General features: G+C 35.2%; 1 protein-coding gene across 4 annotated transcripts; it reads left to right on the forward strand.

Moving 5' to 3' along the window:
- Positions 1-4,403: 4,403 nt before the first annotated feature.
- LOC144980939 (monocarboxylate transporter 12-B-like) lies at positions 4,404-16,403 on the forward strand. 4 transcript variants are annotated; one of them, XM_078928921.1, is made up of 8 exons: positions 4,404-4,494; positions 6,287-6,536; positions 6,985-7,101; positions 10,016-10,159; positions 10,994-11,157; positions 11,627-11,730; positions 12,019-12,860; positions 14,041-16,403. In XM_078928921.1, exons 2-8 carry the CDS (start codon positions 6,356-6,358, stop codon positions 14,211-14,213), a joined length of 1,725 nt encoding a protein of 574 aa, XP_078785047.1. In that variant the 5' UTR covers positions 4,404-4,494; positions 6,287-6,355; the 3' UTR covers positions 14,214-16,403. The 4 variants fall into 4 exon arrangements, with proteins under 4 accessions (XP_078785047.1, XP_078785045.1, XP_078785046.1 ...); XM_078928919.1 differs by lacking the exon at positions 4,404-4,494 and adding an exon at positions 4,670-4,836; XM_078928920.1 differs by lacking the exon at positions 4,404-4,494 and adding an exon at positions 4,692-4,868.
- The last annotated feature ends 1,864 nt before the right edge of the window (positions 16,404-18,267 follow it).

Raw genomic sequence — 18,267 nt, forward strand, 5'->3', positions numbered from 1 at the left:
CAATATAGGTAATTAAACTTTTTTAGAAAAGACCCAAACCGCCCCTTACCATCATTGTAATAATGCCTAACAAGCTCAATGTTGTTGTTTTTTTGCTTGTGAACCATTGGAAACTGCTTTGAGCAAATTTAGTGGGTACTACTCTTGTCCTTTAATGATTTTTAATGGGTGTGGATCTAGGACTTCATATAGATGTCGCTGGTGTGGATCCATAACTGAGTGAGCATGGCCTGATCTTGACATAACAACAAATGTCTTATCCGTCCCGCAGCGGTTGGGATTTCTTTGATCAACTGATGATATCAGGGCAGCGGGAAATTTGTTCAAATTGTTTCCTTTTTATTTACTCGGTCACTTGTACCCATTGATTGCTGTAATTGCATCTTAATTTTAAAAACGATTCTAAAGCACAGTTTATTTCTAAATATGTCTTGGCGTTGTTCTTTCTTTTTTTTTTTTTGGCAATATTGTAAAAAAAAAAAAAAAAAAAAAAAATAATAATGTCCTTTTGAAATTGGCTTTTATCTAATTTAGGGCTTTCATTTTTTTTTCTTTGGCAAATTGAATCATCAGTTTATAAAGCTTCGGTAAACTGGCGTCGCTCGGCAGGGGCCACATCTTTCCGAAAAAAAGCCCCGTCTAGGACGCATGGTAAGTAAAACAAATAAGACTACTGTGACTGTGACTCTGACCTGGGGCCAGTGAACAATTTTTGTTCACACTGTTGTACATATCGATTGAAGGTGGAAAAAATAAAGCATGAAGATACACTCATCTCATCTGGTACCAAGTCTCAATATGTATATTTGTTTTCAACAACTGGACTATTTCTTTAATAAGAATAATAAGATAATACTTGTCTTTTAAGATATTCTGTCACAAAGCATAGAATAAAAATATAGCTATGTAAATATTTCATATCGCTTTAGCCTTCCATAGTGGGCAGGGAGGCACTTACGGTGTCTTCTATCCCCCTCTATCTGTTTTTCAACATGCTGTCTTTGTCTTGGAATGAGATAACTTGGTTTTGTCCTGGCCCAGGCCGGATACCCTGGCTGGGAGGGAAACAGTCAAATGTTTAGTTAGAGTTTTGGGAGATGATATTTTTTTCCTTGTCAATCATCTCTCTGTTATGCACTGTATTGTTTTGTTTACATGTTATATATGATTTGTAAGCATTTGAGTATCTCTCTTAGTTGGGGCCTTTGCTTGTGTCTGGATGAGATTATTAGGTGATCTCAAGCTAAAGTACTCTGATAGTGTGGTCTTGGAATCTATATCTGTTTCCTATTTGAACAAATTCCCCTTTGTCTTACCTTTTCTTGGGTGATTTAATTGTAATTCTAGACCTTTTTACAATCCCATTTTCTTCCTTTTTACTGGTGCTGATATGACCTTAATGTGTTGCAAGCGCCGTAAAACAATCAAAAACAAAACAAAACAAAACAAACATATCGCTTTAGGTTTATTTTGCCTGTTTTCAGAAATGATTGCGAAATTCAAAAGTTCCCTTGAAAAGATTCCAAAAAAATAATTCTGAATATAAAGCGCCTAATATCAACGCGGAAGATATGGGGAATACATTTCAGTGCGACCGTGGAGGATACAATGTGACTCACAAGGCCGCCTTTGTCTGCTTGATATGAAAATACACTGTAGGTTTTTTGTATCAACTGTAAACAATCTCATACTCATAGATTGAATGAAGTTGACGTCAGTTATTTTTGTTATTGTTTTTTAAACCGCCAGTTGGGTGATTGGTTGTCATTGAAATATATCAATAAAAACGTTGATTTTACACAGTTTTGTGTGTTGATACTTAATCGCATTGCATCAATAGTTCACTTGAAGGCCTGAGGCCTAGGTTGTAAGGCATGCACCGAGGGTAGACATAGGTTAACCCATAGCTTTCTTAATTTCATGCCGATTAGCCGAAAGAATCGGTCCTCCAAATTCTGAAAATTGTTCACTTTTTTGACGCAGAAGATGAAAAAAAAATGCTCAGTGTTAAGTTGAATTCTTCGTGAAAACATGAATAATGCTTACATACTGGCAGACATGTTGTAAAAGTAGCTAAAGGACTGAATGATTCGGCTGTTAGGCATGTACTGAAAGTGACTTTGTTCTGGATCATCGCCTCTTTTATGTATGTTCACGAGGCATACTAGTTGGCCCTAAGATTTTGTGATTATTCATTACATTAAAAAAAAAAAAAATACAGTGAGTGACCTATGAAATACACTTGTAAAATTGTTCAACGTGTGTTCTTTAATTATTTGTATTCAAAAGTCAATATGTAGTAAACGATGTTCAGCATTTGCAGAGCCGACTTATTGGGCTGGTCGCCTCGCTATCTTAATTAACTCACTCAACCCTAACACCGACTATACCCGTAGTTTACCTAAGTTACTTTTACCTCATGCCTATTTATTACATTATTCTGAGACAAATTATAGGCGTAGTATCAAAGCTAATGTTTTTAGTTTTTGCATGTTAATGATAGTTGAATAAAACTATCTATGTGCAAACTCATTTTTAATGCATTTTTTCCAATTTTGAAAAACAGCAAAAATCTCTAGGATTGAGTGCGTTAAAACATGCCGACAGGCCTAAATTGTTCTGAACATTATTTTCTATTTTTTGACGCAGATAATGTAACTAATTGTATGCCTTAAAACTTGAAAAATATAGCGCAATATTCACTAAACGTGCTCAACGCGCTTTACAAGGGGTCCCTGACCAACAGCAACATGTAACGTCTAGAACGAGACACGATGCCTATTAGGAGATATTACAATTCTTTTCCGACAGACACAGCGCTGTTAATGGTCGGGTACTCATTTTACACCCGAGTACGATGACAGAATGTAAGTAAAGTGCCTTTTCCAAGGACTCAACTATGCCTCGAACCCAGGACTTTCTGATCCGAAAGCTAGTGTCATACAACAAGACCACATCGCCGCATACTAGGGAGCCACTACGTCAAAACATAGTGATACATGCTCACAAACTGGAAGGCTGCTGGTTTGGCTGGTAAACATGGTTGATAGGCATATACCGAGGATGATTGTAACCCTATACACGTCCCCTTTCTGAAATCGTTACATTAAAATCAACTATAAAATAATATTGTTATTTATGGTACTCCCCCCCCCCCCCCCCGGAGTATCTGAAATATTTACACAGCATCCACTCCCATTGACTTGAAAATTCCCCAAATTTAAACCGCCTGGACGTTCTGCTATTTAAAAAAAGTGGGGGGGGGGGGGGGGGGGGGTGTCAATATTTATCAAAATTGCCACTCTTTATTTTTTAAAATGCCGAGGCTGACAATTTCTGCAACTTGTTTTATTATTTAACTAATTTATCACAATATGTTAAGGGTGAGCTAGGTTCATAAAATGTAGTACTAGGAAACTAAAACAGAAACTGCTTTAAGTTAAAGCAGAGGAGATGATCCAGGGCAAAGTCATTTTTAGAAAATGCCTAACAGCCGAATCAGTCAGCCTGATAGCTACTTTTACAACTTTTAAATATGAACACCAACTACTATTGCTACTACTGCTACTTCTACTTCTACTTCTACTACTACTACTACTACTACTACTACTACTACTACTACTACTACTACTACTACTACTACTACTACTACTACTACTACTACTACTACTACTACTACTACTACTACTACTACTACCACTACTACTACTACTACTACTACTACTACTACTACTACAAACACCACCAACACTGCTACTACTACTACTACTACTACTACGACTACTACGACTACTACTACTACTATTACTACTACTACTGCTACTACTACTACTACTACTACTACTACTACTACTACTACTACTACTTCTTCTACTACTACTACTACTACTACTACTACTACTACCACTACTACTACTACTACTACTACTACTACTACTACTACTACTACTACTACTACTACTACTACTACTAACAGTAATGATAATAATAAGAATGATAATGCTACTATGATGATGATGATGATGATGAAGATGATGATGATGATGATGATGATGGTGATGATGATGATCATGATGATGATAAGGATGGTAAGTGTGACAATAATGATATTGGTAATAATGATAAAATTACAATTTCATACCAATTAATTACTAATTAAGGCCACAAAAACCCTGACATGAACAATCGTAGCAAAACATCCAAATTCAAAATTAGATCAATTCATAATTCGTTTAAACGATTATCTTAAATGACTTGAGACGCGGAACACGATTTTGTTTGGTTGACCTTTGTAATATATTAGTGTTGTGTTTGAAAATGTCCTTTATAAAGTATGCCATGGTATGGAACGAATTGTCCATTATTTCCAGACCATAGTATTCGTATCGTATCGTTTAAGAGCTAATAGTAATAGGCCTTGTGGAACGTTCATGCATCGATACAATTTTTTCAAAGTTCTATTAATAAGATTCATCGTTAATTTGACCATTTTGAGTATATAATCACTATTTCAAATGATTAAATATCTAATACCCAAATCAGTGCCATTGTCATTCCGTTGCAAAGGAGGAAAAAACCTGAACCACTGATAAGGAAAGACAGCAGAAAGCGTACAGATAACGCAAACGTTAAATGTCATTACTTTTGGGGTCAAAATTACCATAAGAGTAATTGATAAAATGGACCAAAACAGCACACCAAAACAAATAATATTTCGAACTGGATGTGTACTTATGTTTCAGATTGAAATCTGTATTTTGACATCACACTGTTCCGTATTACAAAGTTGGTCCAAATTATTCTGACTTGTTGAAAATGACGACAAACAATACTGTGGTATCAAATATCAACCGTGTTTTAGTTATTAGGTGAATGCGTTTGTCGCAGGTTCTGTCCCTTATCTGTGTCCAACACAGTGAACACAATTATGACAAAACACATGTAAACACTGATGTCTGGGCTCGGCGATGTCTACAAGTGGATATCACTCACAAAAGCACACAATTCATAAAAACAAGCCACAATTTTCAGTACCGTGTGGATAGTGTCTTTGTAATTATTATTTGGTCACCAATAGGATTCAATAGTCTGATGTCATGTCCGCCCAGCAACAAGAAGCTTGGTTCTAAACAAAGAAAATCGGTACTTTTTATTCTTCATTCTGGCTAGAACTTTCTCACATGTCATGTGTTCAGAACGTATAAAAGTCAAAACATGATCAGATTTATAATGTTTTTCTCCTCTGGATACACTTTTATGCTCGTCGGAGAAGTATTTCATAAGGGCGTCCGCCATTGTTCCAATAGTTTAGAACCAGTTACTAAGTTACTATGTGTCATTACGAGGGCAGTGACGTCACGACTGTTGAATCCTATTGAGGGACTGAATTTTGTAGTAAATGCATTCACTTAATAGGCTACCACACCCAAGATACACTATAAATTGGATCATGTGTTTCTTTGTGGTAGCCGTTTTGGTTTGAGTTATTTTCTTAGTGAAATCAAAATCAACTCGAGAAATATATACACTCCCTTTTATTTCTTGTGGGAAATTTTATCTAGGCTGAGTTGTCGTACCAGTAAGGTCGCGGTTTCGAGCCCCCATCGCCGCCGCGAAAATTTTATTCTCTATTGTCCTCTGGAACTTTCTACTCACTTCATTTCTTGTTATTATCAACACAAGTCGTGCCTGCTCCACCACTTTTCTGTCATCATCCAGCATTCAGATCCATACAGAAGTGTAGAAATGATACAATTTGGTAAATTTTAAGTTCGGTTTTCTCACTGTAACCTTTTGCTCTCGAAATTTTTTTCAGTAATTCAAATGCGTCCCTTGATTTATTAATACGCGTATGAATGTCTCGCTGTTACACCAGTGCTTGTAATAAGGCTGCCTAAATAATATATGAATTATTCGGTTTTTTTGGGTTTTTTGTTGTTGTAATTCTTGTGCGTTGATTAGAATTGGGATGGGGTGTTGAATGTTTAGTGCTATTAATTCTGACTTTTTAGTATTGTTGTTCAGTCCTAGTTGCTGTCCAAAGTGTTGAGTCTTAATGACTTCTCTTGCATGTGTTGGTGTGTTTTTGTGTGTGCGTGTCTCTCTCTCTCTCTCTCTGTGTGTGTGAGTGTGTGTTTGTATGTGTGCCAAACGTGTTATGTCGACTAGCGAAGAGAAACGTGTCCATTGAATCCCTCTGTTGTGGTCCTATGTCGTCTCATTACCCAGTCTATGGCAATAGTAAAATGGAAAAAGAAAAAGAGGGAGATTCTGATTTATTTGACAGGAATAAAAACAAGTGACAGTCTGTCACCAAATAAATAACAAGAGACATCTTGTCTCTTTTGTCGACGGAATGAATACTGAGACTGATGCTGGTGGACGGACGGTGGAAGGAAAGGAGAACGACGAGGCAAAACACTTGGAAGATAGAGAGGAAGAAGAATGCCGTAGAGTAGACAAATCGACTGTTGGTCTAGACACCGGATACGCTTGGGTCATTGTAATAGGACATTTCATTGCAATGATCATTGGAGGTGAGTTATAGGTGTTGTCGTAGTCAACATCATCATTACACCACCATCACCATTACCACCACCACCACCACCACCACCACCACCACCACCACCACCACCACCACCATCACCACCACCACCACCATAATCATTCCTATCATTGTCATCATCATCATCATCATCATCATCATCATTATCATCATCATAATAATAATAATAATAATAATAATAATAATAATAATAATAATAATAATAATAATAATAATGATAATAATAATAATAATAATAATAATAATGATAATAATAATAATAATGATAATAATAATAATAATAATAATAATAATAATAATAATAATAATAATAATAATAATAATAATAATAATAATAATAATAATAATAATAATAATGAATATATAGATAAGTGTCTCAGCCCCCATTTTAAAATTGTCTCCATTCCTTCCCATTCCAGCTGGTTTTATGAAAAGTGCTGGTATATTTTTCCTTCAGTTTCAAGGACACTATAGCATAGGAGCCATGCAGGCAGCTTGGCCAGGGGCTATCATGTCTCTAGTCTTAAGTGGAACCGGTGAGTTGAATTTAAAATTGCGCTTGGTGTCTGATCTTTTCCCTCTCAATTTTATCACATATAATGTTACAATCCGTTTAGCTCTCTCGAAACAAGACAAAAAAAAAAAAACCCAAAAAAACCCAGACAAAACAAAGCAATCCCACCACTCAAAAAAGACTTCCAAAACTAAATAAAACACAACAATAACAACGACAATGACAACAACAACAACAACAACAACAACAACAACACAAATCTCAACAAAAGGCAAACAGAAAAAAAAAATTGACAAAAGCAAAAAAAAAAAAAAAAAAAGGTAAACATCCGCGGGGTAAATTCAAGCATCCTTGTCCTAATGTCTGAAGATAAACCTAATTTAAACCGATTATTCTTTAATTATCTAGAGAACTCTTGGGCTACAGCAGATCATAAGACAAATAAGAGCATTAAAAAAAAGATATCTATATGTAAAAAGTCTTTGTTTATTATTGTGAATGTTTGCTGCTGGTCTGCCTCGATATTTGTCTTGACCTGATTGTGTAAAGTATGCTTTCGCCTTTTGCTTTCTGGAATATTGTTGTCTCTTCTTAGTATGTGTCCGAATAGCCTCCATCGTGTTTCTAATCTATGGGTTGAAAGGGGTGTTTTGCTGCAACGTTTATGACGTGATTTGTTTGCAGTCTTTGTAGGACAGTGGATTTTAAGCATGATTATTAACCGCTTTCTAAAGAATTTGTCAAGTTTTTCTTCTTTGTTCCGTGTAAGTGACCAAGTTCCGTAGTTGTAAATGAGGGCAGATTCGACAAGAAACTTGTAGAGCTTGATCTTTAAGGCTATTTTGATTTTGTCCTTTTTAACCTTTATTTGTTGCAGTCTGTTTAGGGGCAATTGCAGAGAGCTGTTTTTTCTCTATCTGGATATCCATCTTTTCTCCAAGTAGTGATCCCACCTTTGTCGTCATTTGCCAGCTTTTTTCCTCCTTTGACAAAAGCGTTATTGCTGGGTTTTTTTGGACGTTGACATGGGGTTTGTGGTTTTTAAGTGTGAGTTTTACTTTGTTGATGATAATTTGAATGAGGCTGACAAAGTTGATGTTATCCATGTAAGCAATTTCTGACGGAAGAACATTTCCAAATTCGTTTGTGGTATAGGCAGGTGCTTTTTTGTATCTCTTAGTTAATTTTCAACAAACAAGATCGGGTTCAAGATACACTCCAGCACGGTTTCTTCGAACACACGATTTCCTCGAACTCATATTTGAATGCTCCGAATTTTTTTCATTATTATTCTTTGTTATCATCTCATTCCTTCCTCGAACTAAGTTTACCTCGACCACGGTTTCTTCAAACTAATTTCACCCAGCCAACGTTAAAACAATAAATGAAATAAAGGGTATTTTTTAATTGCGCCCGGTGATTTCGACCACTGATGACTTACTGTGATATTGATAGTTACGTATGTGTGTATCTATATACACTGCAGTTGTGTGTATACAAAATGATACACACGCAAACACACACAAACTCTATCGCTGTTTCGCATAACCGACACCTCTCTGCTTATTCTTATCAATTCGCCATTCGTACTCATTTCAATGCCACGCGCCATGATTTGCTAATGGTTTGCTACGGCTGTAAATGAATATTGTGATACAGCAGTGATACCCCCCCCCCCCCATACCAATCCCTTGTAACATGTTGTGTATAACATTTCAGTAAAGTAAATAAATAATAAAGCTCCCTTTATTTATCCGCAAGCGGCAAGGAAAGAGTAGAATAACCCAGGCGTCAGCCGCAGTTTATCATCGCAAATTGAGCTATGGAGAAATGGCTTGCTTTGGACCATATAGCGCAGTGAATATTCGAAATTGGTTTCTTTCGCGTACGAAGCAATAGCCATACCGCTGAGTTACACTGCCCCCCCCCCCCCCCCCCCCTTTCCTCTCCATCAAGTCGTTTTTGACAAGGCACGGTTTCCTCGAACTACGGTTTCCCCGAACCTTTTTGCATGTCCGGAGGAGTTCGAGGAAACCGTGCTGGAGTGTATCTCTTTTTGAGGTGTGCCCATGTTGCTATGGAATATACGACGCAAGTTAGAAAAGTAATTACCTATATTATGCCACTGTGATTGTATGTCCTATAAAATTTTCCATCAGAATATTTTTCAGGTTGACTTGAATAGAATATAATGAATAACGTTGATGCCACTGAGTTCTATATCATTTGTTTTAGAGAGATGATTAGTTCTCATTGAATTCTCTCTAAATGAAGATAATCGTTTGGATAATACTCACATGTTATGTCCGGCAGATGGATCATACTAAAGCACAAAACTATTCGTTGTCTTTAACGTTTATAGTCTGTTAGAAGTGTTGAAATGAGAACTAATCACCCAACTGGCGGTCTAAAATAATTGTAAAAGAGTCGAGTGACGTTATCCTCATTCATTCTAGAGGTGCGTTTGTTATGATTGTTTTATGGGTATAACTACTGAACATTTTATATCTTCAATAACAATGTCTTTGAAAAAAATACGAATGGATATAATAATTCTATGACCTAATTCCAATGAACAATGTAAACTGTGATTAATTGGAGAGGGTTTATACTTGGCAGCCATTGCCTGTTACTAAAGATCAAACTAAAGGAAAGGGTCATTGAGGTTCGGTTTTGAATCATTATTATCCAAACAGAATTCAGTAAGCAATTTTCATCATGAAAAATACTTCCAAGTTGTAAGCAAACAATAAAAAGTTCTGGAGACAGTAAGAAACTGAACTCGCGAAGTCCCAGGTTTGAGAGTTTCTGCCAAGATGAGGGCCATTTATATCAATCGATATTTGAAGGACGAGTTTTCTGACCAAATTTCAAAATACGTGTCTCTCCATAGTATGGTAGTTAACAGTTAACAGGTTAAATGCATCTCGTTGCAGGTCCGTTGGTATCTGCTGTCTGCAATCGGTACAGCGTCCGTACCGCTTTGATGATGGGGACCACCATGGTCTTCGTTGGACTTGTATTGAATTCCATTGTGGACAACTTCTATTTCTTGTTCTTTTGCCATTCCCTGATACAAGGTGCAGTTTAGAACATGAATTGTTTGACTTTAACATTAGAACAGCACGAAAAGCTAGACACGTGCACAACACTTTTTAAGAAATTGTAATTTAAATTGTCATTAACTTTTTTTTTCATATTTTCCTATTTTTTCCCTTTTCTCTTGGTAATGTTTAAGACACATTTTGCAATTGGAAAAAGCGAGGTAATGACATTACATAATTATAGTATTGTATAAGGGTAAGAGGAGCATTATACTTTCCTCATTCTTTCCGAACACATTCCATTTATATAACTTTAACTTACAAATTAATGCCTACTTATTACCATGGTCATCTATAATGCACTTATGTCTGATTACTGATTGCCCATTCGTTAATTAAACCACCTTGTCTTTCTCTGGTCTTGTGGTATCGAAATTTCTCTTGGCATGACACTCGGCATGTCTTGTGGTATGGAACTCGGCATATCTTGTGCTATGACCCTTGATTGGATCCCGATGTGACAGCGCAAAGTAAAGTCCTTGAAAAAGGCTCTTTATCCCCATTCCCTCACGATACTCAAATTAAAATGAGTACCTGATTAGTAACAACATAGTCTCTGTGGAGAAATTGTAATATTGTCTTTCAGGTAACACGTCTCGTCTTTTTATGTTCAGTGCTTCTGTTGACTTGGGTACCATTGTAAAGCGGTTTGAACACATCTAAAGAATATTGCTCTATATAAGATTTTTCGATTTTCCCCTTTCTATTTCAATTATAAGTCTTTTATTGTTAACTATTATAATATTGGTTTGAGCGCTTAATTCCCATATCCAATGTTTTTTTCCAATTTTTTTCTTCTTTTCTTCACAGGTGCAGGTATTAACTTTATGATAACCCCCGGTCTATTCCTGTTGTCTTCGTACTTTGATAAACGCCGCGGATTTGCTTGTTCCTTGTCCTCGGCTGGAGTGGGCGTAGGCACATTTCTCATGGTGGCGCTTGTCAATTTCCTTTTCAGTGTTTACGGTTTCAAGGTAATAAGCCCGGAAGAAATAGGTCGATACATGAAAAGGTATTTAAATTAATAAATGGAAACGTAAATTAAGTTCATTGCGGTGATCTCCAATTTTCGAGTAAACAAAGGGAGGCACCATCAAGAGAGTAGATAACAGCAAGTTGACTTTTTAAAGTTTGAAATAGGCTTCAGTAATGAAACAGCACTGATGGTGCTGAGAGTGTGGATTCTTGAGGGTCAAGAGAGAGCGAGAATGAATGAATCGGGTCTTATCTTGTCTATCTCAAAATAAAAGCTTTACCCATTTGAAGCCAACAAAGCAACGGCTTAAACTTTCGTTCTCAACTGATGAACAAAGACTTTTCTCTGTATTTTTAATATTTGAGCAAACCTTTATCAAAATTCTTATCACCTGACCACAAGGAACACACGGTTTTTACAGCAAGTATATATTGTGGAATAAAATGCTTGTCGATTTTTTTTTTCAGGGAAGTTTTCTCATCTTATCGGGCATTCTCGCCAACGGATATGTGGTCGCCATGTTATTCAGGCCGTTACGAGATCATCAAAAGTACCTACTGATGCTGAAAAAGTAAGCCTATATATACCCAAGTACTACTAAGTTGAGGAAGTAATGTTTGTGAATTGTCTTACTCAATGACATAATATGCCATTATCACTTTTTTCTACAATGACTCTCATCGTTCACTGATCACATTCAACATTGCTTGACTTTGGTGCAACAAAGGACATCGTAGATACCATTATGTCAAATCTTGTACTGGTACTGATTATATTTTATACAACTTGTCCTACATTGTCATTATTGCAAACTTCATCAAATGTGAGGTCAATTGTTTTCTATTTTTTTTTATACCAGAAAAAGAGACCGGACTCTTTGGTCAGATAAATATATAATGGAAGATGGAGATAACAGTGGCATCCCATTACAAGAAACTACGGTCATGGAAACGGATGACTTTGTAACAGTGAATGCACTTGAACACACGGCCAACGATGAACAGCATCAACATTTACACTACAAGACCTCTGATAACTGCTGCAACTACCAGGAATCCCCTTCAGCGAAATGTTCTACGACCATCAACCCCGTGACTACAACCAAGACACGGAAGGAGACTCATCGCCAAGCAACCCCAACATCGTGCTATCTTGAATTTAAGTCGTGTCTCAAAATTTGCTTTCCAGCTGATCACGAGCGGAAAGGGAACAACACAAAAAGAAAAATCTTTGACTTTGCTCTCCTCAAAGATCTCTCCTTCCTCTTGTATCTTTTTGGTACTGTGCTGTTTACAATGGTATTGAAAGCAATGTTCACATTTGTCCCGGCTGCATGTGTAGACAAGGGTTTAACAAAAGCCGATGCAGCGCTAGTGTTAAGCATTGGTGGAGCTGTTGACACATTTGCACGTTTAGGAATTGGATATTCTCTCGATTTGCCCAGACTAAAACCTTATAGAACATTATTTTTCATCGGATTTCTCTTTGGTCTTGGTCTCACAGGGCTTTGCGTTCCTTTTCTAGAAAGTTTCGAGTCGCTTGTAGTGATATGTTCTTTAATATTCTTGCATCTCGGTGCACATATGTCTCAACGTCCTGTTGTTCTTGTGGATTTACTCGGCAAGGAGTTGTTGCCGAGCTGCATGGGTCTCACACAAGTATTTCAGGCCATTGGAGTGTTGACAGGACCTTTGATATTTGGTAAGGGCCATTCTATTTTATGAAATCTCTAGCTCTATGATCTTGCTCTGAAAATACGTACCTTTCAAGAATTCATAAAACACATTGGCAGAACAATGGTAATCTACCCCCTCAACACGGTATTCATTCGGGTTGGTTTACGTTTATAACATGCTGAAAATTGAATTTATAATAAACAAAAATAATACTTGGATTCAGTTTATTTGTTTTATGCCAAGGATGACTTCAGCTTCTTAACTTGCAAAATTTCAGTTTTACATATTCGATCTTTTTATTAACCCAGACACAATACCGTCTTGAGGAGATGTGTTACTATTAGAGAAAAAAATGAATCAGGTTAGATTTTTATGCCTGTGAGGGACATTGTTTTGAGATGTAAGAAAGAACCATTCTGGGTGCCCGTGAGATAAGCGACCTTTGATTAAAGGCAGACAACTCGCTTAATTAAAGCCACTTTTGCGGCAGGTGGGAAGCGAGCCGATACCTTTGGGTTAATAGACAAACAGCATACCAATGTGACACCCCTACGCCCATGAAGCTTATAAACACTGACATGAGATTACTGCACATTTTCATACGTTTGACAACTATCTAATGAGACATGAATTGATTCATAATGCAGTGTAATTATGTTACTTGAAGTAAAACAACCAATCATGTTTGATAAAGATCTGGAAAAATGTGTGTATTGATCAGTGCCAGACAAAGCAAGGAAAAAAAACAAAACAAGAAAAAAAAAACCAACAAAACAAACAAACTCCCCCAAAACACCACGAAAAGAAAGATTCAATGTTATTTTTATTCGAGTATTTTACTATGTTTTTCTTCTTCTTTCTTTAAGTTTCCTATTTGTGACGGGCCAAATTAATAACGTTTTATAAAAACTGTTTACACAAAAATAAGGCATGTGATATGTTTTGTCTATTTATTACTTATTTATCTGAAGGGGGATTTGTGCTAAAAACTCTGTTCTGGCAAAAGTTATTAAAATTTAGGATAATCTTTCATCGATATTTTAAGTATAAAAATTATCTAGCCAAAAGGGCATTTGTAAGTTCACGAGTCATTGTTACATTTTTTTCAATTGTTGTTGAAATTAATTTTATGAGCGACGCGAGCTTTCTTTTCATGGACTGTGTCCACTCGATGGTGTTTTACTCCCATTAATTTTCATTTCCAGGTTTAATTCGTGACGTCACAGGAAGTTATGACTCGGCCTTCTATGTCGGTAGCAGTCTAGCCTTTTTGGCAGGAATATTGTTGATATTGAGTAATATTGTCTTGCGAAGAAAGAGGAGTCAACAGCAACAGCGACAACAACGACATGAACAGCAACAACAACGACCCGATTGAGCTACTATTCGTCTCACAATACAATACAATACAATACAATACAATACAATACATTACAATACAATACAATACAATACAATACACTACAATACAACACATTACAATACAATACAATACAATACAATACATTACAATACAATACAATACAATACAATACAATACATTACAATACATTACAATACAATACAATACAATACAATACAATACAATACAACACATTACAATACAATACAATACAATACATTACAATACAATACACTACAATACAATACATTACAATACAATACAATACAATACAATACATTACAATACAATACAATACAATACAATACAATACAATACAATACAATACAACACATTACAATACAATACATTACAATACAATACACTACAATACAACACAATACAATACAATACAATACATTACAATACAATATAATACAATACAATACATTACAATACAATGCAATACAATGCAATAAATAAAGCACAATACAATACAATACAATGCAATGTAATACAATACAATACAACACAATACAATACAATACAATACAATGCAATATAATACAATATACAATACAATACAATGCAATGCAATACAATAAATACAATACAATACAATACAATGCAATACAATACAATACAATACAACACAATGCAATACAATACGCTACAATACAATACAATGCAATACAACACAATACAATACAGTACAATGCGATGCAATGCAATACAATACAATACAATACAACACAATACAATACAATACAGTACAATACAATACAATGCAATGCAATTCAATACAATATAATACAATGCCCTACAATACAATACAATACAATACAATACAATACAATACACTGCAATGCAATACAATACAATACAATACATTACAACACAATACAACACAATACAATGCAAAACAATACAATACAATACAATGCAATGCAATGCAATACAATACAATCCAGTGCAATACAATACAATACAATACAATACAATACAATACAATATAATACATTACAATACAATAAATTACAATACAATACAATACAATGCAATGCAATACAATACAATACAATAAAGCACAATACAATACAATATAATACAACACAATACAATACAATACAACACAATACAATACAATACATTACAATACAATATAATACAATACAATACAATACATTACAATACAATGCAGTACAATGCAATACAATGCAATACAATACAATACAATACAATAAAGCACAATACAATACAATACAATGCAATGCAATACAACACAACACAATACAATACAATACAATAAAATACAATACAATATACAATACAATACAAAGCAATGCAATATAATATAATACAATACAATACAATACATTACAATACAATGCAGTACAATACAATACAATGCAATACAATACAATACAATACAATAAAGCACAATACAATACAATACAATGCAATGCAATACAACACAACACAATACAATACAATACAATAAAATACAATAGATTATACAATACAATACAAAGCAATGCAATATAATATAATACAATACAATACAATATGCTACAATACAATACAATACAATGCAATACAATACAATACAATACAATTCAATGCAATACAATACCATACAATACAATGCAATGCAATGCAACAGATTACAATACAATACAACACAATACAATACAATACAATACATTACAATACAATACAATGCAATGCAATCCAATACAATACAATACAATACAATACAATACAATACAATACAATACAATACAATGCAATGCATTACAATGCAATACAATACAACACAATACAACACAATACATTGCAAAACAATACAATACAATACAATACAATGCAATGCAATACAATACAATACAATACAATACAATACAATACAATACAATACAACGCAATGCAATGCAATGCAATACAATACAATACAAGACAATGCCATGCAATGCAATACAATACAATACAATACAATACAATACCTTTTAAGAGCTAAACTAAGCCAAGAGTGTGGCATTTGATATCCTGCCTATATAAAGTATAGGATATCAATTATAAAATAAGCATAAATTGTTTTTAATTAGCTTCGTCTTTTCATCAATTAGTTCATGATGTGTAACATTATGATAATTTTCATTCAGGATCAATAAAGTATATCTTATCTTATCTTATCTTATCATATTACTCATCAAATTGAAACTTAAGGTGATCTAATTCCTTATCAAAACAGTTCTTAAAGACGTTGACATTCCTAGTAGTTCGTGAACAGGCACGGAAAGAGTTCCAACTATCTACGGTTATGAAAATTATAGAATGGGGACGTATTGGGGTTGAACATCGATATTTGAAGATTTTGAAAACTCCACCACTTGTTGACATAAAAAACCGGAAATTTGAAGAACTCCCTGGAATCCAAGTTGTCGATCTTGTGTATTACCTGTAACTCATCTGTAGTTTAAAGAAGGAAGTGAAAGGCGTTTTAATTTTTCCTTTTAAGGCAAATAATATAATTAAGCGACAATCTTGGTGACTATCCTTTGAACATTCTCAATGGCTGTGGGGGTCTTGTATACATCAGGCTCCATATGCAATTAGCTTGGTTAGTTTCACTAAAGTCTTTAAAAAAGTTAAAAACACAAAACAATCATATATGAGAAAAACTTCGTTTTATCTTTATTTTTATATTATTCTAATGATAAAGGTGTATAATTTCCAAACCAAATTGTTGAACACTTCAGTGCAATTCTCACAATCTTGATCTGCAACTGCATCCTATATCTATTCGGCCTCATTTCCATTACATTTGTCTCAACAGTAACATTTATGTACCTACTTTAAAAAAAATGATATATGGTATACTTAAACGAGAAATCAGCAATATTGTTAATTTATCACCTCCTCTTCATGTTGCTATGCCTTGCAAATTATCAAACACGACTATTTGCAGATAAATACGTTAATTTTATTCGATAATATTTGATGACACGGTTAACATTTTTAAAAGTTTAAATCAATAAAATTGTAGTAGGAGGGAAAATTACCACGACCCTTAACCTGGTTCGGACAGCCCGAACAGTCATTATTTAGTAAGCAATGGAAGTGGCTGCTACCATTACTCTCAATGGATTGTAAAATATTCACTTGTTCTATCATTAGATCAATCGCACCAACTCACAAATCTATGTTTCATCTTAGACTTAGACGCTTATGGTATGTTTGAGAGATTTTAATGAAAACAATCACCCAATAGGAATTTGAAAAACTATAATTCAAACAAAGAGCAGAGAGACGTCAATTTATCATTCTATTGTTTCAAAACTATCAGCTATGTTTGCTCGAGCAGTGACGAGGGTGTGTTACAAATCCTGTTTTGATTGGTAAAAATCCCCATGGGGGAAAAAACCAAATTAAAGAAGGAAAACAGGAACAATAAAACAATTACTCAAAAAAGTGGGAGGAGGAAGGAAGATACGATTTACCGAAACTAAATGTTATTTTGCTTTCTTGTTTGTATTAACAACTCTCGATAATCTGAAAGTGAATAAATCTTCACATAAACCACTAAACAAAGAGGCAACCGATACTGCTGAATACCGAAATCCACCGAAATCTACAGAAATCAACCGAACTCCACCGAAATCTACAGAAATCCACTCAAGTGGGGAGTGAACCAGAGACTATGGGAGGTTGGCAACAATGGGGATTGAACCAGAGACCACGGGAGGTGGGCACCAGTGGAGAGTGAACCAGACAATATGGGAGAAAGGCACCAATGGGGAGTGAACCAGGAACTATGGGAGGTGGACCCCAGTAGGGATTGAACCCGGGACTAGAGGAGGTGGACACAAGTGTGGAGTAAACTTAGGTCCATAGAAGGTGGACATCAGTGGGGAATATACCTGGGATTATGGGAGCTGGATACCAATAGGGAGTGAATCCGGGAGTATGGGATGTGGACACAATTGAGGAGTGAAGCCGGGACTATGGGAAGTTGATATCAGTGGGGATTGAACATGGGAATATGGGAGAT

The sequence above is a fragment of the Berghia stephanieae genome, chromosome 10 (assembly GCF_034508935.2).
Source record: "Berghia stephanieae isolate SIO BIC M18660-M18661 chromosome 10, UCSD_Bste_1.3, whole genome shotgun sequence".
NCBI lineage: Eukaryota > Metazoa > Mollusca > Gastropoda > Nudibranchia > Aeolidiidae > Berghia > Berghia stephanieae.